The following is a 25,965-nucleotide window of genomic DNA, read 5'->3' on the forward strand; positions in this document are numbered from 1 at the left end:
CACAGAATTCATACTCAGGGACAGACAGAATTGTTACTGAGTGCCAGAGAATTGTTACTCAGGGACAGACAGAATTGTTACTGAGTGCCAGAGAATTGTTACTCTCACAGACACAAAATTGTTACTTGCACAGACACAGAATTGTTACTTGCACAGACACACAATTGTTACTGAGTGCCAGAGAATTGTTACTCAGGGACAGACAGAATTGTTACTGAGTGCCAGAGAATTGTTACTCAGGGACAGACAGAATTGTTACTGAGTGCCAGAGAATTGTTACTCTCACAGACACAAAATTGTTACTTGCACAGACACAGAATTGTTACTCGCACAGAGACAGAATTGTTACTCAGGGCCACAGAATTCATACTCAGGGACAGACAGAATTGTTACTGAGTGCCAGAGAATTGTTACTCAGGGAAGACAGAATTGTTACTGAGTGCCATAGAATTGTTACTCAGGGACAGACAGAATTGTTACTGAGTGCCAGAGAATTGTTACTCTCACAGACACAAAATTGTTACTTGCACAGACACAGAATTGTTACTCGCACAGAGACAGAATTGTTACTCAGGGCCACAGAATTCATACTCAGGGACAGACAGAATTGTTACTGAGTGCCAGAGAATTGTTACTCAGGGACAGACAGAATTGTTACTGAGTGCCAGAGAATTGTTACTCTCACAGACACAAAATTGTTACTTGCACAGACACAGAATTGTTACTTGCACAGACACACAATTGTTACTGAGTGCCAGAGAATTGTTACTCAGGGACAGACAGAATTGTTACTGAGTGCCAGAGAATTGTTACTCAGGGACAGACAGAATTGTTACTGAGTGCCAGAGAATTGTTACTCAGGGACAGACAGAATTGTTACTGAGTGCCAGAGAATTGTTACTCTCACAGACACAAAATTGTTACTTGCACAGACACAGAATTGTTACTCGCACAGAGACAGAATTGTTACTCAGGGCCACAGAATTCATACTCAGGGACAGACAGAATTGTTACTGAGTGCCAGAGAATTGTTACTCAGGGACAGACAGAATTGTTACTGAGTGCCAGAGAATTGTTACTCTCACAGACACAAAATTGTTACTTGCACAGACACAGAATTGTTACTTGCACAGACACACAATTGTTACTGAGTGCCAGAGAATTGTTACTCAGGGACAGACAGAATTGTTACTGAGTGCCAGAGAATTGTTACTCAGGGACAGACAGAATTGTTACTGAGTGCCAGAGAATTGTTACTCAGGGACAGACAGAATTGTTACTGAGTGCCAGAGAATTGTTACTCTCACAGACACAAAATTGTTACTTGCACAGACACAGAATTGTTACTCGCACAGAGACAGAATTGTTACTCAGGGCCACAGAATTCATACTCAGGGACAGACAGAATTGTTACTGAGTGCCAGAGAATTGTTACTCAGGGACAGACAGAATTGTTACTGAGTGCCAGAGAATTGTTACTCTCACAGACACAAAATTGTTACTTGCACAGACACAGAATTGTTACTTGCACAGACACACAATTGTTACTGAGTGCCAGAGAATTGTTACTCAGGGACAGACAGAATTGTTACTGAGTGCCAGAGAATTGTTACTCAGGGACAGACAGAATTGTTACTGAGTGCCAGAGAATTGTTACTCAGGGACAGACAGAATTGTTACTGAGTGCCAGAGAATTGTTACTCTCACAGACACAAAATTGTTACTTGCACAGACACAGAATTGTTACTCGCACAGAGACAGAATTGTTACTCAGGGCCACAGAATTCATACTCAGGGACAGACAGAATTGTTACTGAGTGCCAGAGAATTGTTACTCAGGGACAGACAGAATTGTTACTGAGTGCCAGAGAATTGTTACTCTCACAGACACAAAATTGTTACTTGCACAGACACAGAATTGTTACTTGCACAGACACACAATTGTTACTCAGGGCCACAGAATTCATACTCAGGGACAGACAGAATTGTTACTGAGTGCCAGAGAATTCTTACTCAGGGCCACAGAATTCATACTCAGGGACAGACAGAATTGTTACTCAGGGACAGACAGAATTGTTACTGAGTGCCAGAGAATTGTTACTCAGGGACAGACAGAATTGTTACTGAGTGCCAGAGAATTGTTACTCTCACAGACACAAAATTGTTACTTGCACAGACACAGAATTGTTACTTGCACAGACACACAATTGTTACTCAGGGCCACAGAATTCATACTCAGGGACAGACAGAATTGTTACTGAGTGCCAGAGAATTGTTACTCAGGGACACCTAATCGTTGAATTAAATAGTATGTCAGACAACATGCAGAGGAGTGGCAGAGGAGGCAATGTTTTAGGAGCGAGCAGACGTGGCAGCAGAGGAAGGGGTCGAGGCAGCAGTATTCGCAGCCAGAGGCCAGTGCTCCCGGTGTCATCCAGCGGTCGTGTCTCCACCGACAACCCTGCCGTCATTGATTGGTTGGCTCGGTCGTCTTCCTCTTCCCAGGTCACCTCTGACACCTACAGCCAACGGTCGGTGGGTACGTCAGACACAACCGTTAGTTGGCATGGCCCGGGACCAAGCCCACTGAAATCACGTGTCCTCTACCTGCCCCTGTCCTTTGCTGTTCCCTCACCAAGCGAAGTATCGCATGCTGTGGGCTCAGCCCCACTGTACAGTGAGGAAGAGCTAACAGAGGGCGGTCAGGAACGGGGGGAGACATCGGCCTTTTCAGCAGCCAAGCGAACAAGTACTGGCGAGGAGAGTGGCTCGGTAGCCGGTCTAGAGACAGGTCTGTCTCCTGACCCAGACGCAGCCGAGGGGGCTAGTAGTGAGGCGGAGACCCTACTTGATGATGAGGAGGTTGATCGCACTTGGCAGCCTCGTCGTCATCAGGCAATTTCTTCCGCATCATCAGGAGAAGAGGGTGGCAGCTTGGCAGCGAGCAAAACAGTCGGTGGGTTGCCCAGGAGACAGCAGCAGGGTCGCATCAGTGTCAGTGGAGCCAAACGTCCACGGAGTAGAGCACCAGCTCCACTGCAGCCTACCACCACGGCCAGTAGTGGTGCCGGTGCGCACGGAGGAAGTAGCAGTCAGCCAGTGAAGAGTAGCGGGGGCAAAGTTTCCTACTCGGTGGTGTGGCAATTTTTCCTCAAGCCGCCCGAGGAAGTAAACGTAGCCGTATGTCGACTATGTGGCCAGAAATGCAAGCGTGGCCAGGGGGCCCATGTTGGGACTACAGCGTTGCGTCAGCATATGCAGCGTCACCATTCGGTGGCCTGGGAAAACCGTGATAAACATACGGCGGTTCTGCCTGCCCCAGCCCCCGCTCCATCACCCGCTCCGTTACTTGCTCCGTCACCCGACGTCGTCAATCGCCCTCTATCAGCCAGTCAAGGCTCCAACACCTCTGCTGAGGGGAGTTGTCGCTCATTGGCATCTTCCGCTCGTTCAGATGCTCCTTCTCCTGCTACTCCTCTTCTCGGATTCCGTCAACAGTCTTTCTTGGAATCCGTATCCAAGAGACAACAGTTTGCGAGCACGCACCCGACGGTGCAAAAGCTGAACGTCCTCCTGTCCAAGTTGCTGGTGCTGCAGTCCCTCCCTTTCCAACTGGTGGACTCAGCACCTTTCCGAGAAATGATGGCTTGTGCCGCGCCGCGGTGGAGAGTGCCAAGCCGTCATTTCTTTGCCCAAAAGGCAGTGCCAGCCCTGCATTCACATGTAGAAGAGATGGTGGGCCAGTCTTTGAGCATGTCGGTCTCTGCCAAAGTGCACGGCAGCGCCGACGTGTGGAGCTGTAACTACGGTCAGGGACAGTACATGTCATTTACGGCCCACTGGGTGAACGTGGTGCCGGCACAGCCGCACCAGCAACTTGGACAGGTCACGACGCTTTTGCCTCCACGTTTGCACGTCCTTGGTCCAGCAAGCATGTCCGCCTCTACCACCTCTTTTTCCGCCGTGTCCTCAGCCGCCACCCCCGTGCCAAGTCCCATTACCCGACCGGCATATCACATGTGCAGGGCGCAACGGTGTCACGCTGTGCTGCACCTGGTATGCCTTGGCGAACGTAGTCACACAGGGGAGGAACTGCTGAGTGTAATGAACAGAGAAATCGACAGATGGCTGTCTCCGCGCAAACTAAAAATCGGAACCATGTTGACTGACAACGGAAAGAACATGGTGTCTGCTCTGCGTCAAGGAAGGTTGTGCCATGCGCCATGCATGGCTCACGTGTTCAATCTGGTTGTCAAGCGGTTCCTAAAATCCACCATCCCACTGCAAGACATCCTTAAAATGTCACGTAAACTGTGCATGCATTTCAGCCATTCCTACACCGCAAAGAACACCCTCATTGAGCTGCAGCGGCAGAACGGAATTCCACAGCATCGCCTGATCTGCGACGTTGCAACAAGGTGGAATTCAACCCTACACATGTTAGACCGCCTTTACGAGCAGCGAAAGGCCATCACCGATTTCCTGATGTTACAAGCGGATAAAGGTACTCCCCTGTGTAACTTAGATGTCAGCCATTGGCAGCTCATGCGTGACACCTGCCGCTTGCTCAGGCCCTTTGAGGAGGCCACGCTATTCGTGAGTCGGCAGGACTATGGGATGAACGACGTCATTCCTCTGTTGCACGTCCTGGAACAAATGCTGTTAACAATGGCTGGTCAGGGTGCGGTAGACGTGGCGCACAGATCTCAACGCCACATGACCCCTGTGGGGGCAGGACAGGAAGAAGAGGAGGAGGTAGAGGAGGACATTTGTGCTCAGGAATTATTGAGTGAAATGGGTGGTTTTTCCACTCAGCGGACAGGAGTGGAGGAGCAGGAGCATCTGGTAGAGGAGGAGGAGGAGGAGACAGAGGACCCAGACGCACCGTGGCAGTATGCTGTGGAGATGGAGGCAGGGAGTCCCTCGCATTCCTTGGCACAAATGGCCCATAGCATGCTCGGTTGCTTGCGTAGCGACAGCCGAATAATAACCATCAGACAGAGGGATGACTTTTGGCTGTCCACCTTGTTGGACCCTCGCTACCGGTCCAAAATGGTGGCCTTTTTCACACCTGCTGAGAGGGAGGCCAAAATTACGTACTATAAAAACCACCTATGTAGTCAGTTGGTCTCTGCCTTTGTGCGCCAACGTCCATCCTCAGACACTGTGGGCCCTGTGCGCTCGCGTTCCGCTGGCATGGCAGCAGGGGAGGGGTGGGGTGGTAGGAGCAGTGGCAGCTCCACCAGCAGCGGCTGCCTCAGTCTGCAGTCGATGATGAGTAGCTTTCTTCACCAGCGCAGTGAGGAAACTACTAACCAGCCGCAGCAGCAGCAGCAGCATCAGGTGGACCTGGAGCAGGAGCTCAAACAACAGGCTTGGGCCTACTTGGACAGCACCCTGCCAACCGAGGTAGACAATCCCCTTGACTACTGGGCAACGAAACTTGACCTTTGGCCCCAACTAGCTGAATTTGCCCTTGAAAGGCTGTCATGCCCGGCCAGTAGCGTGGCATCGGAGCGCGTGTTTAGTGCGGCAGGAGGTATTGTAACTCCGCGGAGGACACGACTGTCCACCCAAAGTGTGGAGAGACTCACGTTTGTGAAAATGAATCAGGCGTGGATTAGTCTGGATTTCAAACCACCAGTTCCTGACACAACTGACTAAATCCGCCATGAATCATGCCTCAAACATGTGCCACTTTCAGGTCTCCTCACACTGCTGGTGTGTTGAATTTTTTGACATAGGGTGCTGGCAGATTACGGGCCTCCTATAGCTGCTGCCAGGCCCCTAATCTGCCATAGGCCCCTATATACCGCCTCCTCCTGCTGCTGCCAGGTCCAGAGTCTCTCATGGGTCCCTGTACGGCCTCCCATTGCTGCTGTCTCCATCGCCACACTCTGCTGCCATGTGCCACTTTCAGGTCTCTTCACACTGCTGGTGTGTTAAATTTTTTGACATAGGGTGCAGGCAGATTACGGGCCTCACATAGCTGCTGCCAGGCCCCTAATCTGCCATGGGCCCCTATATACCGCCTCCTCCTGCTGCTGCCAGGTCCAGAGTCTCTCATGGGTCCCTGTACGGCCTCCCATTGCTGCTGTCTCCATCGCCACACTCTGCTGCCATGTGCCACTTTCAGGTCTCTTCACACTGCTGGTGTGTTAAATTTTTTGACATAGGGTGCTGCAAGATAACGGGCCTCACATAGCTGCTGCCAGGCCCCTAATCTGCCATGGGCCCCTATATACCGCCTCCTCATGCTGCTGCCAAGTCCAGAGTCTGTCATGGTCCCTGTACGGCCTCCCATTGCTGCTGTCTCCATCGCCACACTCTGCTGCCATGTGCCACTTTCAGGTCTCTTCACACTGCTGGTGTGTTAAATTTTTTGACATAGGGTGCAGGCAGATTACGGGCCTCACATAGCTGCTGCCAGGCCCCTAATCTGCCATGGGCCCCTATATACCGCCTCCTCCTGCTGCTGCCAGGTCCAGAGTCTCTCATGGGTCCCTGTACGGCCTCCCATTGCTGCTGTCTCCATCGCCACACTCTGCTGCCATGTGCCACTTTCAGGTCTCTTCACACTGCTGGTGTGTTAAATTTTTTGACATAGGGTGCTGCAAGATAACGGGCCTCACATAGCTGCTGCCAGGCCCCTAATCTGCCATGGGCCCCTATATACCGCCTCCTCATGCTGCTGCCAAGTCCAGAGTCTGTCATGGTCCCTGTACGGCCTCCCATTGCTGCTGTCTCCATCGCCACACTCTGCTGCCATGTGCCACTTTCAGGTCTCTTCACACTGCTGGTGTGTTAAATTTTTTGACATAGGGTGCAGGCAGATTACGGGCCTCACATAGCTGCTGCCAGGCCCCTAATCTGCCATGGGCCCCTATATACCGCCTCCTCATGCTGCTGCCAAGTCCAGAGTCTGTCATGGTCCCTGTACGGCCTCCCATTGCTGCTGTCTCCATCGCCACACTCTGCTGCCATGTGCCACTTTCAGGTCTCTTCACACTGCTGGTGTGTTAAATTTTTTGACATAGGGTGCAGGCAGATTACGGGCCTCACATAGCTGCTGCCAGGCCCCTAATCTGCCATGGGCCCCTATATACCGCCTCCTCCTGCTGCTGCCAGGTCCAGAGTCTCTCATGGGTCCCTGTACGGCCTCCCATTGCTGCTGTCTCCATCGCCACACTCTGCTGCCATGTGCCACTTTCAGGTCTCTTCACACTGCTGGTGTGTAAAATTTTTTGACATAGGGTGCTGCAAGATAACGGGCCTCACATAGCTGCTGCCAGGCCCCTAATCTGCCATGGGCCCCTATATACCGCCTCCTCATGCTGCTGCCAAGTCCAGAGTCTGTCATGGTCCCTGTACGGCCTCCCATTGCTGCTGTCTCCATCGCCACACTCTGCTGCCATGTGCCACTTTCAGGTCTCTTCACACTGCTGGTGTGTTAAATTTTTTGACATAGGGTGCTGGCAGATTACGGGCCTCCTATAGCTGCTGCCAGGCCCCTAATCTGCCATGGGCCCCTATATACCGCCTCCTCATGCTGCTGCCAAGTCCAGAGTCTGTCATGGTCCCTGTACGGCCTCCCATTGCTGCTGTCTCCATCGCCACACTCTGCTGCCATGTGCCACTTTCAGGTCTCTTCACACTGCTGGTGTGTTAAATTTTTTGACATAGGGTGCAGGCAGATTACGGGCCTCACATAGCTGCTGCCAGGCCCCTAATCTGCCATGGGCCCCTATATACCGCCTCCTCCTGCTGCTGCCAGGTCCAGAGTCTCTCATGGGTCCCTGTACGGCCTCCCATTGCTGCTGTCTCCATCGCCACACTCTGCTGCCATGTGCCACTTTCAGGTCTCTTCACACTGCTGGTGTGTAAAATTTTTTGACATAGGGTGCTGCAAGATAACGGGCCTCACATAGCTGCTGCCAGGCCCCTAATCTGCCATGGGCCCCTATATACCGCCTCCTCATGCTGCTGCCAAGTCCAGAGTCTGTCATGGTCCCTGTACGGCCTCCCATTGCTGCTGTCTCCATCGCCACACTCTGCTGCCATGTGCCACTTTCAGGTCTCTTCACACTGCTGGTGTGTTAAATTTTTTGACATAGGGTGCAGGCAGATTACGGGCCTCACATAGCTGCTGCCAGGCCCCTAATCTGCCATGGGCCCCTATATACCGCCTCCTCATGCTGCTGCCAAGTCCAGAGTCTGTCATGGTCCCTGTACGGCCTCCCATTGCTGCTGTCTCCATCGCCACACTCTGCTGCCATGTGCCACTTTCAGGTCTCTTCACACTGCTGGTGTGTTAAATTTTTTGACATAGGGTGCTGGCAGATTACGGGCCTCCTATAGCTGCTGCCAGGCCCCTAATCTGCCATGGGCCCCTATATACCGCCTCCTCATGCTGCTGCCAAGTCCAGAGTCTGTCATGGTCCCTGTACGGCCTCCCATTGCTGCTGTCTCCATCGCCACACTCTGCTGCCATGTGCCACTTTCAGGTCTCTTCACACTGCTGGTGTGTTAAATTTTTTGACATAGGGTGCAGGCAGATTACGGGCCTCACATAGCTGCTGCCAGGCCCCTAATCTGCCATGGGCCCCTATATACCGCCTCCTCCTGCTGCTGCCAGGTCCAGAGTCTCTCATGGGTCCCTGTACGGCCTCCCATTGCTGCTGTCTCCATCGCCACACTCTGCTGCCATGTGCCACTTTCAGGTCTCTTCACACTGCTGGTGTGTTAAATTTTTTGACATAGGGTGCTGCAAGATAACGGGCCTCACATAGCTGCTGCCAGGCCCCTAATCTGCCATGGGCCCCTATATACCGCCTCCTCATGCTGCTGCCAAGTCCAGAGTCTGTCATGGTCCCTGTACGGCCTCCCATTGCTGCTGTCTCCATCGCCACACTCTGCTGCCATGTGCCACTTTCAGGTCTCTTCACACTGCTGGTGTGTTAAATTTTTTGACATAGGGTGCAGGCAGATTACGGGCCTCACATAGCTGCTGCCAGGCCCCTAATCTGCCATGGGCCCCTATATACCGCCTCCTCCTGCTGCTGCCAGGTCCAGAGTCTCTCATGGGTCCCTGTACGGCCTCCCATTGCTGCTGTCTCCATCGCCACACTCTGCTGCCATGTGCCACTTTCAGGTCTCTTCACACTGCTGGTGTGTTAAATTTTTTGACATAGGGTGCTGCAAGATAACGGGCCTCACATAGCTGCTGCCAGGCCCCTAATCTGCCATGGGCCCCTATATACCGCCTCCTCATGCTGCTGCCAAGTCCAGAGTCTGTCATGGTCCCTGTACGGCCTCCCATTGCTGCTGTCTCCATCGCCACACTCTGCTGCCATGTGCCACTTTCAGGTCTCTTCACACTGCTGGTGTGTTAAATTTTTTGACATAGGGTGCAGGCAGATTACGGGCCTCACATAGCTGCTGCCAGGCCCCTAATCTGCCATGGGCCCCTATATACCGCCTCCTCCTGCTGCTGCCAGGTCCAGAGTCTCTCATGGGTCCCTGTACGGCCTCCCATTGCTGCTGTCTCCATCGCCACACTCTGCTGCCATGTGCCACTTTCAGGTCTCTTCACACTGCTGGTGTGTTAAATTTTTTGACATAGGGTGCTGCAAGATAACGGGCCTCACATAGCTGCTGCCAGGCCCCTAATCTGCCATGGGCCCCTATATACCGCCTCCTCATGCTGCTGCCAAGTCCAGAGTCTGTCATGGTCCCTGTACGGCCTCCCATTGCTGCTGTCTCCATCGCCACACTCTGCTGCCATGTGCCACTTTCAGGTCTCTTCACACTGCTGGTGTGTTAAATTTTTTGACATAGGGTGCAGGCAGATTACGGGCCTCACATAGCTGCTGCCAGGCCCCTAATCTGCCATGGGCCCCTATATACCGCCTCCTCCTGCTGCTGCCAGGTCCAGAGTCTCTCATGGGTCCCTGTACGGCCTCCCATTGCTGCTGTCTCCATCGCCACACTCTGCTGCCATGTGCCACTTTCAGGTCTCTTCACACTGCTGGTGTGTTAAATTTTTTGACATAGGGTGCAGGCAGATTACGGGCCTCACATAGCTGCTGCCAGGCCCCTAATCTGCCATGGGCCCCTATATACCGCCTCCTCCTGCTGCTGCCAGGTCCAGAGTCTCTCATGGGTCCCTGTACGGCCTCCCATTGCTGCTGTCTCCATCGCCACACTCTGCTGCCATGTGCCACTTTCAGGTCTCTTCACACTGCTGGTGTGTTAAATTTTTTGACATAGGGTGCAGGCAGATTACGGGCCTCACATAGCTGCTGCCAGGCCCCTAATCTGCCATGGGCCCCTATATACCGCCTCCTCATGCTGCTGCCAAGTCCAGAGTCTGTCATGGTCCCTGTACGGCCTCCCATTGCTGCTGTCTCCATCGCCACACTCTGCTGCCATGTGCCACTTTCAGGTCTCTTCACACTGCTGGTGTGTAAAATTTTTTGACATAGGGTGCTGCAAGATAACGGGCCTCACATAGCTGCTGCCAGGCCCCTAATCTGCCATGGGCCCCTATATACCGCCTCCTCATGCTGCTGCCAAGTCCAGAGTCTGTCATGGTCCCTGTACGGCCTCCCATTGCTGCTGTCTCCATCGCCACACTCTGCTGCCATGTGCCACTTTCAGGTCTCTTCACACTGCTGGTGTGTTAAATTTTTTGACATAGGGTGCAGGCAGATTACGGGCCTCACATAGCTGCTGCCAGGCCCCTAATCTGCCATGGGCCCCTATATACCGCCTCCTCATGCTGCTGCCAAGTCCAGAGTCTGTCATGGTCCCTGTACGGCCTCCCATTGCTGCTGTCTCCATCGCCACACTCTGCTGCCATGTGCCACTTTCAGGTCTCTTCACACTGCTGGTGTGTTAAATTTTTTGACATAGGGTGCTGGCAGATTACGGGCCTCCTATAGCTGCTGCCAGGCCCCTAATCTGCCATGGGCCCCTATATACCGCCTCCTCATGCTGCTGCCAAGTCCAGAGTCTGTCATGGTCCCTGTACGGCCTCCCATTGCTGCTGTCTCCATCGCCACACTCTGCTGCCATGTGCCACTTTCAGGTCTCTTCACACTGCTGGTGTGTTAAATTTTTTGACATAGGGTGCAGGCAGATTACGGGCCTCACATAGCTGCTGCCAGGCCCCTAATCTGCCATGGGCCCCTATATACCGCCTCCTCCTGCTGCTGCCAGGTCCAGAGTCTCTCATGGGTCCCTGTACGGCCTCCCATTGCTGCTGTCTCCATCGCCACACTCTGCTGCCATGTGCCACTTTCAGGTCTCTTCACACTGCTGGTGTGTTAAATTTTTTGACATAGGGTGCTGCAAGATAACGGGCCTCACATAGCTGCTGCCAGGCCCCTAATCTGCCATGGGCCCCTATATACCGCCTCCTCATGCTGCTGCCAAGTCCAGAGTCTGTCATGGTCCCTGTACGGCCTCCCATTGCTGCTGTCTCCATCGCCACACTCTGCTGCCATGTGCCACTTTCAGGTCTCTTCACACTGCTGGTGTGTTAAATTTTTTGACATAGGGTGCAGGCAGATTACGGGCCTCACATAGCTGCTGCCAGGCCCCTAATCTGCCATGGGCCCCTATATACCGCCTCCTCCTGCTGCTGCCAGGTCCAGAGTCTCTCATGGGTCCCTGTACGGCCTCCCATTGCTGCTGTCTCCATCGCCACACTCTGCTGCCATGTGCCACTTTCAGGTCTCTTCACACTGCTGGTGTGTTAAATTTTTTGACATAGGGTGCTGCAAGATAACGGGCCTCACATAGCTGCTGCCAGGCCCCTAATCTGCCATGGGCCCCTATATACCGCCTCCTCATGCTGCTGCCAAGTCCAGAGTCTGTCATGGTCCCTGTACGGCCTCCCATTGCTGCTGTCTCCATCGCCACACTCTGCTGCCATGTGCCACTTTCAGGTCTCTTCACACTGCTGGTGTGTTAAATTTTTTGACATAGGGTGCAGGCAGATTACGGGCCTCACATAGCTGCTGCCAGGCCCCTAATCTGCCATGGGCCCCTATATACCGCCTCCTCCTGCTGCTGCCAGGTCCAGAGTCTCTCATGGGTCCCTGTACGGCCTCCCATTGCTGCTGTCTCCATCGCCACACTCTGCTGCCATGTGCCACTTTCAGGTCTCTTCACACTGCTGGTGTGTTAAATTTTTTGACATAGGGTGCTGCAAGATAACGGGCCTCACATAGCTGCTGCCAGGCCCCTAATCTGCCATGGGCCCCTATATAACGCCTCCTCATGCTGCTGCCAAGTTCAGAGTCTGTCATGGGTCCCTGTACGGCCTCCCATTGCTGCTGTCTCCATCGCCACACTCTGCCATGTGCCACTTTCAGGTCTCCTCACACTGCTGGTGTGTTGAATTTTTTGACATAGGGTGCTGGCAGATTACGGGCCTCCTATAGCTGCTGCCAGGCCCCTAATCTGCCATAAGCCCCTATATACCGCCTCCTCATGCTGCTGCCAAGTCCAGAGTCTGTCATGGGTCCCTGTACGGCCTCCCATTGCTGCTGTCTCCATCGCCACACTCTGCCATGTGCCACTTTCAGGTCTCCTCACACACTGCTGGTGTGTTGAATTTTTTGACATAGGGTGCTGGCAGATTACGGGCCTCCTATAGCTGCTGCCAGGCCCCTAATCTGCCGTAGGCCCCTATATACCGCCTCCTCATGCTGCTGCCAGGTCCAGAGTCTCTCATGGGTCCCTGTACGGCCTCCCATTGCTGCTGTCTCCATCGCCACACTCTGCCATGTGCCACTTTCAGGTCTCCTCACACTGCTGGTGTGTTCCATTTTTTGTCATAGGGTGCTGGCAGATTATGGGCCTCCCATAACTGCTGCCAGGCCCCTAATCTGCCATGGGCCCCTATACCGACTCCTCATGCTGTGACGTTGCAACAAGGTGGAATTCAACCCTACATATGTTAGACCGCCTTTACGAACAGCAAAAGGCCATCACAGATTTCCTGATGTTAAAAGCAGATAAAGGTACTCCCTGTGTAACTTAGATGTCAGCCATTGGCAGCTCATGCGTGACACCTGCGCTTGCTCAGGCCCTTTGAGGAGGCCACGCTATTCGTGAGTCGGCAGGACTATGGGATGAACGACGTCATTCCTCTGTTGCACGTCCTGGAACAAATGCTGTTAACAATGGCTGGTCAGGGTGCGGTAGACGTGGCGCACAGATCTCAACGCCACATGGCCCCTGTGGGGGCAGGACTGGAAGAAGAGGAGGAGGTAGAGGAGGACATTGGTGCTCAGGAATTATTGAGTGAAATGGGTGGTTTTTCCACTCAGCGGACAGGAGTGGAGGAGCAGGAGCATCTGGTAGAGGAGGAGGAAGAGGAGACAGAGGACCTAGACGCACCGTGGCAGTATGCTGTGGAGATGGAGGCAGGGAGTCCCTCGCATTCCTTGGCACAAATGGCCCATAGCATGCTCGGTTGCTTGCGTAGCGACAGCCGAATAATAACCATCAGACAGAGGGATGACTTTTGGCTGTCCACCTTGTTGGACCCTCGCTACCGTTCAAAAATGGTGGCCTTTTTCACACCTGCTGAGAGGGAGGCCAAAATAACGTACTATAAAAAACACCTATGTAGTCAGCTGGTCTCTGCCTGTCTGCGCCAACGTCCATCCTCAGACACTGTGGGCCCTGTGCGCTCGTGTTCCGCTGCCATGGCAGCAGGGGAGGGGTGGGGTGGTAGGAGCAGTGGCAGCTCCACCAGCAGCGGCTGCCTCAGTCTGCAGTCGATGATGAGTAGCTTTCTTCACCAGCGCAGTGAGGAAACTACTAACCAGCCGCAGCAGCAGCAGCAGCATCAGGTGGACCTGGAGCAGGACCTCAAACAACAGGCTTAGGCCTACTTGGACAGCACCCTGCCAACCGAGGTAGACAATCCCCTTGACTACTGGGCAACGAAACTTGACCTTTGGCCCCAACTAGCTGAATTTGCCCTTGAAAGGCTGTCATGCCCGGCCAGTAGCGTGGCATCGGAGCGCGTGTTTAGTGCGGCAGGAGGTATTGCAACTCCGCGGAGGACACGACTGTCCACCCAAAGTGTGGAGAGACTGACGTTTGTGAAAATGAATCAGGCGTGGATTAGTCTGGATTTCAAACCACCAGTTCCTGACACAACTGACTAAATCCGCCATGAATCATGCCCCAAACATGTGCCACTTTCAGGTCTCCTCACACTGCTGGTGTGTTCCATTTTTTGTCATAGGGTGCTGGCAGATTACGGGCCTCCCATAGCTGCTGCCAGGCCCCTAATCTGCCATGGGCCCCTATACCGCCTCCTCATGCTGCTGCCAAGTCCAGAGTCTCTCATGGGTCCCTGTACGGCCTCCCATTGCTGCTGCCTCCATCGCCACACTCTGCCATGTGCCACTTTCAGGTCTCCTCACACTGCTGGTGTGTTCCATTTTTTGTCATAGGGTGCTGGCAGATTACGGGCCTCCCATAGCTGCTGCCAGGCCCCTAATCTGCCATGGGCCCCTATACCGCCTCCTCATGCTGCTGCCAGGTCCAGAGTCTCTCATGGGTCCCTGTACGGCCTCCCATTGCTGCTGTCTCCATCGCCACACTCTGCCATGTGCCACTTTCAGGTCTCCTCACACTGCTGGTGGGTTCCATTTTTTGTCATAGGGTGCTGGCAGATTACGGGCCTCCCATAGCTGCTGCCAGGCCCGTAATCTGCCATGGGCCCCCGTACCGACTCCTCATGCTGCTGCCAGGCCCGTAATCTGTCATGGGCCACTGTTGTCGCTTGTTGGCATATTCCGCTCGTTCAGATGCTCCTTCTCCTGCTACTCCTCTTCACGGATTCCGTCAGCAGTCTTTCTTGGAATCCGTTTCCAAGAGACAACAGTTTGCGAGCACGCACCCGACGGTGCAGAAGCTGAACGTCCTCCTGTCCAAGTTGCTGCTGCCAGGCTCGTAATCTGTCATGCGCCCCTGTACCGCCTCCTCATGCTGCTGCCAGGTCCAGAGTGTGTCATGGGCCCCCGTACCGACTCCTCATGCTGCTGCCAGGCCCGTAATCTGTCATGGGCCCCTGTACCGCCTCCCCATGCTGCTGCCAGGTCCAGAGTGTGTCATGGGTCCCTGTACGGCCTCCCATTGCTGCTGCCAGGCCCGTAATCTGCCATGGGCCCCTGTACCGACTCCTCATGCTGCTGCCAGGCCCGTAATCTGTCATGGGCCCCTGTACCGCCTCCTCATGCTGCTGCCAGGTCCAGAGTGTGTCATGGGTCCCTGTACGGCCTCCCATTGCTGCTGTCTCTATCGCCACACTCTGCCATGTGCCACTTTCAGGTCTCCTCACACTGCTGGTGGTTTCCATTTTTGTCATAGGGTGCTGTATGGCCTCCCATTGCTGCTGCCTCCACCGCCACACTGTGGCTCCACACTCTGGTTTTGGCCCCGTGACTGCCCAAATGAGTGAAGTGTGCGGTGATTCTAAGATCGACGGCACTCATCTGCATGTCATACTGACTGACAGTATTATTTCTCTTCCCCAGCAGACTCCAAGGGCATTTAAATTAAAGGTACAGTGTTCTGCACTAATATTAAGTCTCTCTGAAGCCTAGAAACACCCTTTTTTAAGTTAAATTCACAGCGAATTTATTCGACTCGAATCGAATATTGTCCACGAATTCGCCGAATCAGTCGAATCGAATTTTTCATTTCTTCGCTCATCTCTAATTGAGACATTCATTTGGGTTTTTTATGGGGGTTCATCTAGAGAGAGCGAGGATTGTGTGTCGCTTTAATACGAATTGAGTTATTAATAGCGTGTTTTATATTCATTAGTTCTTAAATGTTTTTGTTTTTTTGTTTTTTTAGTACACTGTTATATTATTTCATTATATTTCAGGGTGTATAGTGTGTACTGCTCTATGAAATTATTTCTTTTTACTTTTTGCTTTAATAGTTTATTTTTAATGTAGCTCCTGGGAAACGGAGGCCGCGGTTATGTGGGTTTTATAAATTAGGGGTTTTTTTTTTCAATTTATTTTTCATTTGGTGTGTGTGCTTAGAGTTTTTAAAGCTGATCCCCAGGTATGATCTTTACTGCATACTGCATAGTGACCATAGGGGGCGCTCGCTCATCCTGTGTCACCCCAAGACCCTTTTGATTCCAGTGCACCCTGAGCATCCTGTGTCACCCCAAGACCCTTGTGATTCCAGTGCACCCTGAGCATCCTGTGTCACCCCAAGACCCTTGTGATTCCAGTGCACCCTGAGCATCCTGTGTCACCCCAAGACCCTTGTGACTCCAGCGCACCCTGAGCATCCTGTGTTACCACAAGATCCTTGTGACTCCAGCTCACCCTGAGCATCCTGTGTCACCCCAAGACCCTTGTGACTCCAGCTCACCTTGAGCATCCTGTGTCACCCCAAGACCCTTGTGACTCAGCTCACCCTGAGCATCCTGTGTCACCCCAAGACCCTTGTGACTCCAGCGCACCTTGAGCATCCTGTGTCACCCCAAGACCCTTGTTTCTCCAGCACACCCTGAGCATCCTGTGTTACCCCAAGATCCTTGTGACTCCAGCGCACCCTGAGCATCCTGTGTCACCCCAAGACCCTTGTGACTCCAGCGCACCCTGAGCATCCTCTGTTACCCCAAGATCCTTGTGACTCCAGCTCACCCTGAGCATCCTGTGTCACCCCAAGACCCTTGTGACTCCAGCTCACCTTGAGCATCCTGTGTCACCCCAAGACCCTTGTGACTCCAGCTCACCCTGAGCATCCTGTGTCACCCCAAGACCCTTGTGACTCCAGCGCACCTTGAGCATCCTGTGTCACCCCAAGACCCTTGTTTCTCCAGCACACCCTGAGCATCCTGTGTTACCCCAAGATCCTTGTGACTCCAGCGCACCCTGAGCAGCCTGTGTCACCCCAAGATCCTTGTGACTCCAGCACAACATGAGCATTCTCTGTCACCCCAAGATCCTTGTTTCTCCAGTGCACCCTGAGCATCCTGTGTCACCCCAAGATCCTTGTTTCTCCAGTGCACCCTGAGAAGACTGTGTCACCCCAAGATCCTTGTGACTCCAGCGCACCCTGAGCATCCTGTGTCACCCCAAGACCCTTGTGACTCCAGCGCACCTTGAGCATCCTGTGTCACCCCAAGACCCATGTAAATAAAAAATAATGATAAACAAATAAATAAATAAATAATTAGCCCCAAACCTTTAAAATAAAATTAAATAATAATAATAATAATAATAATATAATAATAATAATTTATTGTTATTGTTATTTTTATAAAGTTTTTTTTAGTTTTTAGGGGCTTAAGGTTATGGGTTAATTATTATTAATTTATTATTACAAGTATTTATTTATGATTATTTTTATTTATTTGTGTATTTATTTAAAATGTATTATTATTATTATTATTATTATTATTAATAATAATAATATTAAAAATAATACTTACTGATAACAATAATGTATTTTTTATTGGGGTTTAGGTGTTTATTTATTATTATTATTATTATTATTATTATTATTAATAATAATAATAATTTGTTTAATATTTTTTTAAGGGTTAGGGGTGAGGTTAGAGGTTAATTATTATTTATTTATTATTTCATAGAATTTATTTATGATTATTTTGTTTTTTACTTGTGTATTTATTTAACATTGATTTATTCATGTATTAATATTATTATTATTATTTTATTATTATTATTCTTACCCTAACAAAAAATAATACGTATATAATAAATTACTAAATAAATGTATAAATTATTAATAATAAATTAATTCACAAATAATAATACTACTACTACTACTAATAATAATAACAACAACAGTATTAATAATAATAATAATAATAATAATTTGTTTAATATATTTTTTCAGGGTTAGGGGGTTAAGGTTAGGGGTTAATTATTATTTATTTATTATTACATAGAATTTATTTATGATTTTTTTGCTTTTTACTTGTGTATTTATTTAACATTGATTTATTATTATCATTATTATTATTATCATCACCCTAACAAAAAAGAATGCATATATAATAAATTACTAAATAAATGTATAAATTAATAATAATAAACTAATACATTAATAATATTAATAATAATAATCCAAAAATAAAAGCTGATGGAAAAGCTGCAGCAGTAAAACCTAGCAACAAATGTAACAGATGATATTTTTCTCTACTGACTAATAAAATACCGCAAAAGCTCAAAAGTAGATGAAAACACAGAAAAACACAGAAAAATCAAGGTAAAATATATGCAAAAAAACTTGTGAAAAATGCTGAAAAATGCTCTTCTCAGATGTGAATGGAGCCTAATAGCCTCTATTCTGCGGATACGGCTCTTTTTTTTTTGTGACAACCGGCAGGCTATCAAGATCCGCTTTGCTGGTGTTGTGAACTTTGAAAATGAATTACTCTGCAATGTTTATAGATACGGAGATGATTGGTGATTTGTTTTAAAGCGTTTCATGTGTTAAGAAACATTTACATAAGTGGGCGTGTCTGATCTGAGCTCAGGTTCACTTTAATAGGCTGTCAGAGTTATTTGTGTTCCTCTGTTATGTTTCTGGCTTTTGTTTTTCCCCGGACCACAATGGCGGGTAATTGTTGTTCGATGGCTCTATAAAGCATGCCATAGATGGGTCGCAGATCGGCCGATTTAAAAAAAAAATAAAAAATTGGTCGTTCGATCGTCCAACGTTACCACCAACGCTAAAAAAATTGGCCGATTTTCGACCCGTCTATGGTCGGCATTAACCCCATAACGTCTATCCCTTGCAGAGACAGGGGAGTGCACCATACAATGTGACAGCAATACAAATACATTATTTGGATACAGATGGATACATTGTTGCAACCGCAAGACTTTCATGTCAAATATAATAGCGGACTGGACTTCCAGTTCGTAGGAAGGATTCAGGTGTCTCCCATTCCTATCATCCATTCACTGTAGCAGAATAAAATATCTTCTTTTTCTTCTTTTCTTTTCTTCTTCTTCTTCTTTTTCTTCTTCTTTTTCTTTTCTTCTTCTTATTCCTTTCTTCTTCTTCTTCTTCTTCCTCTTCCTCTTCCTCTTCCTCCTCTTCCTCTTCTTCTTCTTCTTCTCCTTCCTCTTCTTCTTCTTCTTCTTTTTCTTCTTCTTTTTCTTCTCCTTTTTCTTCCTCTTTATTTTCCTTCTTATTATTCTTTCTTCTTTTTCTATTTCTTCTTATTATTCTTTTTCTTCTTTTTCTTTTCTTCTCCTTCTTTTTTCGTTTCTTCTTCTTCCTCTTTTTCTTTTCTTCTTTTCTTCTTCTTCTTCCTCTTTTCTTCTTTTCTTCTTCTTTTCTTCTTCTGCTTCTTCTTCTTCTTTTTCTTCTTCTTTTTCTCTCTTCTTTCTCTTCTACTTCTACTTATTCTTCTTCTTTTTCTTTTCCTTCTTCTTTTTTCTTTTTCTTCTTCTACTTCTTCTTTTACTTCTTATTATTCCCTTCTTCTTCTTCTTCTTCTTCTTCTTCTCTTCCTCTTCTTTTTCTTCCTCTTCTTTTTCTTCTTATTATTCCTTTTCTCTTTTCTTCTTCTTCTTTTCCCTCTTATTATTCTTATTCTTCTTTTTTTTCTTTTCTTTTTCCTCTTATTATTCCTTTTCTTCTTCTTCTTCTTCTTCTTCTACTTCTTCTTCCTCTTCTTCTTTTTCTTCTTATTATTCCTTTTCTTCTTCTCCTTCTTCCTCTTCTTTTTTCCTACTTCTTCTTCTCCTCCTTCTTTTTCTTCTTATTATTCCTTTTTGTCTTCTTCTTTTTCTTTTCTTCTTATTATTCTTTCTTCTTCTTCTTCTTCTTCTTCTTATTATTATTATTATTATTATTATTATTATTCTTTTTCTTCTTATTATTCTTTTTTTTTTTTTTCTTTTTCTTCTTCATCTTTTCTTCTTATTATTCCTTTTCTTCTACTTCTTTTTCTTCGTATTAACCTTTTGCTTCTTCTTATTATTATTATTGTTATTATTCTTTTTCTTCTTCTGCTTCTTTTTCTTTTTCTTATTTTTATTCCATTTCTACTTCTTCTTCCTCTTCTTATTCCTTTTCTTCTTCCGCTTCTTCTTCTTTTTCTTCTTATTCTTTTTCTTCTTCTTTTTCTACTACTTCTACTTCCTCTTCTCCTTCTTTTTCTTCTTCTTCCATGTCACGGCTCATGTGCAGATTTTTTATCGGTAAAACGATCGGCCGATTTGTTCATCATTGCCGGGAAAATCGTCCAATCGGCAAAATCGGCCACAAATTTTCCAACATGACTGATAAAAAAAATGTGCAAAACCCCAAAAAACGGCCGACCAATTAACCCACTGAGGGTGCGAAAATCGGCCGGCATATGCGTCGCGTTCGGAGGTCTTAGCGGAAGACAATTCCACCATTTCAAATTTGAATCGCGGCCGATCAACGACTGCTTAAGGCATCAATTAATCTGTGGAGGAAGTGGCAGAACGCGCTCCCTTCATGAATGCGCGCCCTTCGTGAACGCGCTCCCTTCGTGAACGCGCTCCCTTCGTGAACGCGCTCCCTTCGTGAACGCGCTCCCTTCGTGAACGTGCTCCCTTCGTGAACGTGCTCCCTTTGCGAACGTGCTCCCCTCATGAATGTGCTCCCTTTGTGAACGCGCTCCCTTCGTGAACGCTCTCCCTTCATGAACGCGCTTTCTTCGTGAACGCTCTCCCTTTGTGAACGCGCTCCCTTCGTGTTTTCAGCTCTGTAACTTTAAACACAAAGGAGGCTGAATTTGCGCCCTGTTCTCTCTCTCCTTCGAGTTGGGAATGCGAAAGCCTTCATTTTCCAGACTTCTCATTTCCACCGTCTGTATCATGCAAATATCTCTTTTTCATTTCCACTCTCTACGCTTCACGGCCCAAAACACTCTCTCCATGGAGTCCATCTCTAGGGCTTTATTTTTTTTTTTTTTTTTTTTTCCTGGTGCAAGCTCTGTGGTCTGTGAGTGATACGACACAATTCATTTAGAAAAAAAAAAGTAAAAATGTAAAAAAAAAATCTAACTTCCTTTGTCATAAATATTGAAAAAAAGAAACTGATAGGTTTCTCCTCGTATCAGGAACTGCATCTGGCAGCTTGCAAACCAGAAATTGTTGCTTCAGTTCAGCAGAGCTCAGGACTTTCCTGAAGGTGAGGATGTGAATGTGGGGAAATCCCTGGGGGGAGGAGGAAGGAGAGACATGCTGCGTGTGATATATACTTTTGTAGCTCAAATTGGGCCGAACTGCACGTTTTTGCAAGTTTTCGTACAGCATGTTTTGCGCAATTTTTTGCTCAAATGAAAATACTTTTTTTTAAAAATTGTATATATATGTGAGTAAATAAATGTAAAATAAATAAAATAAATACACATATAAATAAAAAAATGATAAATAAATAATTAACTCCCAAGCTTTAAAACAAAATGAAATAAAATAATAATAATAATAATAATAATAATAATAATAAAATATGTATTGTTATTATTATTTTAGGCAGATTTGCAAGTTGTTGCGTGTTTTCATACAGCTTTGTTTTGCGTGATTTTTTGCGCAAATGAAAATATGTTTAAAGAAAAAATAGTAGTAATATAGGAATAAATAAATGTAAAATAAATACACATATAAATAAAAAATAATGATAAATAAATAAATAATTAACCCCTAAACTTTAAAATCAAATGAAATAATAATAATAATAATAATTTATTGTTATTATTATTTTATTAAGTTTTTTTAGTTTTTAGGCGCTTAAGTTTATGGGTTAATTAGTATTAATTTATTTGTGTATTTATTTAAAATGTATTCATTATTTTTTATTAATATTATTGTTATTATTATTATTCGTGTTGTTGTTGTTAATAGTAATAATATATGTATTGTTATTATTATTTTATAAAGTTTTTTAGTTTTTAGAGGCTTAAGGTTATGAGTTAATTATTATTAATTTATTATTACAAATATTTATTTATGATTATTTTTATTTATTTGTGTATTTATTTAACATGTATTCATTAATTATTATTATTATATTTTTATTAATAATAATAATACTGATAACAATAATGTATTTTTTGTTCGGGTTTAGATGTTTATTTATTATAATTATTATTATTATTATCATCACCCTAACAAAAAAATAATAAATATATAATAAATGAATAAATAAATATATACATTAAAAATAATAAACTAATACATTAATAATAATAATAATAATATAGTAAAATAAATAAAAGCTGATGGAAAAGCTGAAGCAGAAAAAACATAGCAACAATGATCCAGTTCTGATGCCCCCGTTCCGATTGTAGGCTCTTTTGGCTGTGGACACGGGTCAGCATGGACACCCTGACCGGTCTGCTGATACACATATTACTATACCCTGATCAGCCATACCATTATGCCCACCCACCATAACATCCTGAGCACCCACCTAATATTGAGTAGGTCTCCCTTTTGTTGCCAAAACAGCCCTGACCCATCGAGGAATGGACTCCACTAGACAAAGCATCACGCTGCCTCCTCCGACTTGCGTCCGTCCCATACTTCATCCTGGTGCCATCTCTTCCCCAGGTAAGTGACGCACACTCACCCGGCCATTCACATGATCTAAAAGAAAACATGATGCATCGGACCAGAACACCTTCTTCCGTAGCTCCATGATCCAGTTCTGATGCTCACGTGCCCATTGTAGGCTCTTTTGGCTGTGGACACGGGTCAGCATGGACACCCTGACCGGTCTGGTTCTGATGCTCACGTGCCCATTGTAGGCTCTTTTGGCTGTGGACACGGGTCAGCATGGACACCCTGACCGGTCTGGTTCTGATGCTCACATGCCCATTGTAGGCTCTTTTGGCTGTGGACACGGGTCAGCATGGACACCCTGACCGGTCTGTAGATACACAACAAACTGCGATGTTCTGTGTGTTCTGACACCGTTCTATCAGAACCAGCATTCACTTTTCATGCAATCTAAGATGCAGTAGCTCTTCTATTAGATCGACTTACACAGGCCAGTCTTCGCTCCCCACCCTCCGTCAATGAGCTGCCCATGACCTCATTGCTGGTGGGCCGGTTCTCCTTCCTTGGACAACTTTTGGTCAGTCCTGACCACTGCAGACTGGGAACACCCCACAATAATTGCAGTTTTGGAGTTTCTCTGACCCAGTCCTCCAGCCATTACAATTTGGCTCTTGTGAAAGTCCCAAAAATCCTAATTTTTTTTTTACATACTCATCAGGCACTGTATTCTGGGGGGGAGGCAATCAGAGATCAGGTGCATACTAGTACATTATAAAAGCAACCTGCGGGGAGAGAGAGTTTACTACTGCATACAAATAAAAAAGTTTACAATTATTTTATTTTATTTTTTCATTTTTATTATTTTTTTTTTTTTTACATACTCATCAGGCACTGTACTCTGTGAGGGAGGTGATCAGAGATCAGGTGCATACTAGTACATTATAAAAGCAACCTGCGGGGAGAGAGAGTTTACTACTGCATTATAAAGAAAAAAAAGATTACAATTATTTTATTTTATTTTTTAATTTTTATTTTTGTTTTTTTACATACTCATCAGACACTGTACTCTGGGACTCTGGGGGGGGGGGGGGGGGCGATCAGAGATCAGGTGCATACTAGTACATTATAATAGTAACCTGCAGGAAAAGGGAGTTTACTACTGCATTAAAAAACAAAACAGTTTTCAATTATTTTATTTTTATTATGTTTTTTTTTTAGATACTTATCAGACACTGTACTCTGGGGGGAGGCAATCAGAGATCAGGTGCATACTAGTACATATTAAAAGTAACCTGCAGGAAGAGAGAGTTTACTTCTGCAGTAAAAAGAAAAAAAAAGATTACAATTATTTTATTTTATTTTTTAATTTTTAATAATTTTTTTCTTTTTACATACTCATCAGACACTGCACTCTGGGGGGGAGGCGATCAGAAATCAGTTGAATACTAGTACATTATGATAGTAACATGCAGGGAGAGAGTTTACTACTGCATAAAAATAAAAAAGTTTACAATTATTTTATTTTATTTTTTCATTTTTATTTTCTATTTATTTTTTTACATACTCATCAGGCACTGTACTCTGGGGGGGAGGCAATCAGAGATCAGGTGCATACTAGTACATATTAAAAGTAACCTGCAGGGAGAGAGAGATTTTACTACTGCATTAAAAAGAAAAAAACAGTACAATTATTTTATTTTTTAATTTTTATTATTTTTTTTTCTTTTTACATACTCATCAGACACTGCACTCTGGGACTCTGGGGGGGGGGAGGCAGTCAGAGATCAGGTGCATACTAGTACATTATATTAGTAACCTGCAAGGAGAGAGAGTTTACTACTGCATTAAAAAAAAAAAACAAAGTTTACAATTATTTTATTTTATTTGTATTATTTTATTTTTTTAGATACTCATCAGACACTGTACTCTGGGGGGAGGCAATCAGAGATCAGGTGCACACTAGTACATTATAAAAGTAACCTGCAGGAAGAGAGAGTTTACTACTGCAGTAAAAAGAAAAAAAGATTACAATTATTTTATTTTATTTTTTAATTTTTAATAATTTATTTCTTTTTACATACTCATCAGGCACTGCACTCTGGGGGGGGAGGCGATCAGAAAACAGTTGAATACTAGTACATTATGATAGTAACATGCAGGGAGAGAGTTTACTACTGCATTAAAAAAAAAAAAGTTTACAATTATTTTATTTTATTTTTTAATTTAAATTTTTTTTTTACATACTGATCATACACTGTACTCTGGGAGGGAGGCAATCAGAGATCAGGTGCATACTAGTATATTATAATAGTAAACTGCAGGGAGAGAGAGTTTACTACTGCATAAAAATAAAAAAGTTTACAATTATTTTATTTTATTTTTTAATTTTTAATAATTTTTTTCTTTTTACATACTCATCAGACACTGCACTCTGGGACTCTGGTGGGGGGGAGGCAATCAGAGATCAGGTGCATACTAGTACATTATATTAGTAACCTGCAGGGAGAGAGAGTTTACTACTGCATTAAAAAAAAAAAACAAAGTTTACAATTATTTTATTTTATTTGTATTATTTTATTTTTTTAGATACTCATCAGACACTGTACTCTGGGGGGAGGCAATCAGAGATCAGGTGCATACTAGTACATATTAAAAGTAACCTGCAGGAAGAGAGATTTTTCTACTGCATTAAAAAGAAAAAAACAGTACAATTATTTTATTTTTTAATTTTTATTAATTTTTTTATTTTTACATACTCATCAGACACTGCACTCTGGGACTCTGGGGAGGGGGAGGGCAATCAGAGATCAGGTGCATACTAGTACATTATAAAAGTAACCTGCAGGGAGAGAGAATTTACTACTGCATAAAAAAAAAAGTTTTCAATGATTTTATTTTTTTATTTTTATTTATTATTTTTTTTTACATACTCATCAGGCACTGTATTCTGTGGTGGGGTGATCAGAGATCAGGTGCATACTAGTACATTATAAATGTAACCTGCAGGGAGAGAGTTTACTACTGCATTAAAAAACAAAAAAGTTTACAATTATCTTATTTTAGTTTTATGGGGGTTTCCTAGATACTTATCAGACACTGTACTCTGGGGGGGAGGCAATCAGAGATCAGGTGCATACTAGTACATATTAAAAGTAACCTGCAGGAAGAGAGATTTTACTACTGCATTAAAAAGAAAAAAACAGTACAATTATTTTATTTTTTAATTTTTATTATTTTTTTTTCTTTTTACATACTCATCAGACACTGCACTCTGGGACTCTGGGGGGGGGGGAGGCAGTCAGAGATCACGTGCATACTAGTACATTATATTAGTAACCTGCAAGGAGAGAGAGTTTACTACTGCATTAAAAAAAAAAACAAAGTTTACAATTAT

The 25,965-nt window shown here is 46.1% G+C and overlaps 1 protein-coding gene across 1 annotated transcript in view; it reads right to left on the reverse strand.

The window, feature by feature from the left end:
* LOC149443930 (uncharacterized) overlaps positions 1 to 22,710 on the reverse strand; it is a 129,310-nt gene extending 106,600 nt beyond the window's left edge. Inside the window, exon 1 of the mRNA XM_089655133.1 lies at positions 22,642 to 22,710. Within this exon, the coding sequence (XP_089511259.1) occupies positions 22,642 to 22,710 (69 nt within the window). The remainder of the gene's footprint in view (positions 1 to 22,641) is intronic.
* Positions 22,711 to 25,965: the final 3,255 nt, after the last annotated feature.

The sequence above is a fragment of the Staurois parvus genome, unplaced genomic scaffold (genome assembly GCF_062004578.1).
Source record: "Staurois parvus isolate SC_StPar_1 unplaced genomic scaffold, SC_StPar_1.0 ptg000823l, whole genome shotgun sequence".
In the NCBI taxonomy this organism is placed as follows: domain Eukaryota; kingdom Metazoa; phylum Chordata; class Amphibia; order Anura; family Ranidae; genus Staurois; species Staurois parvus.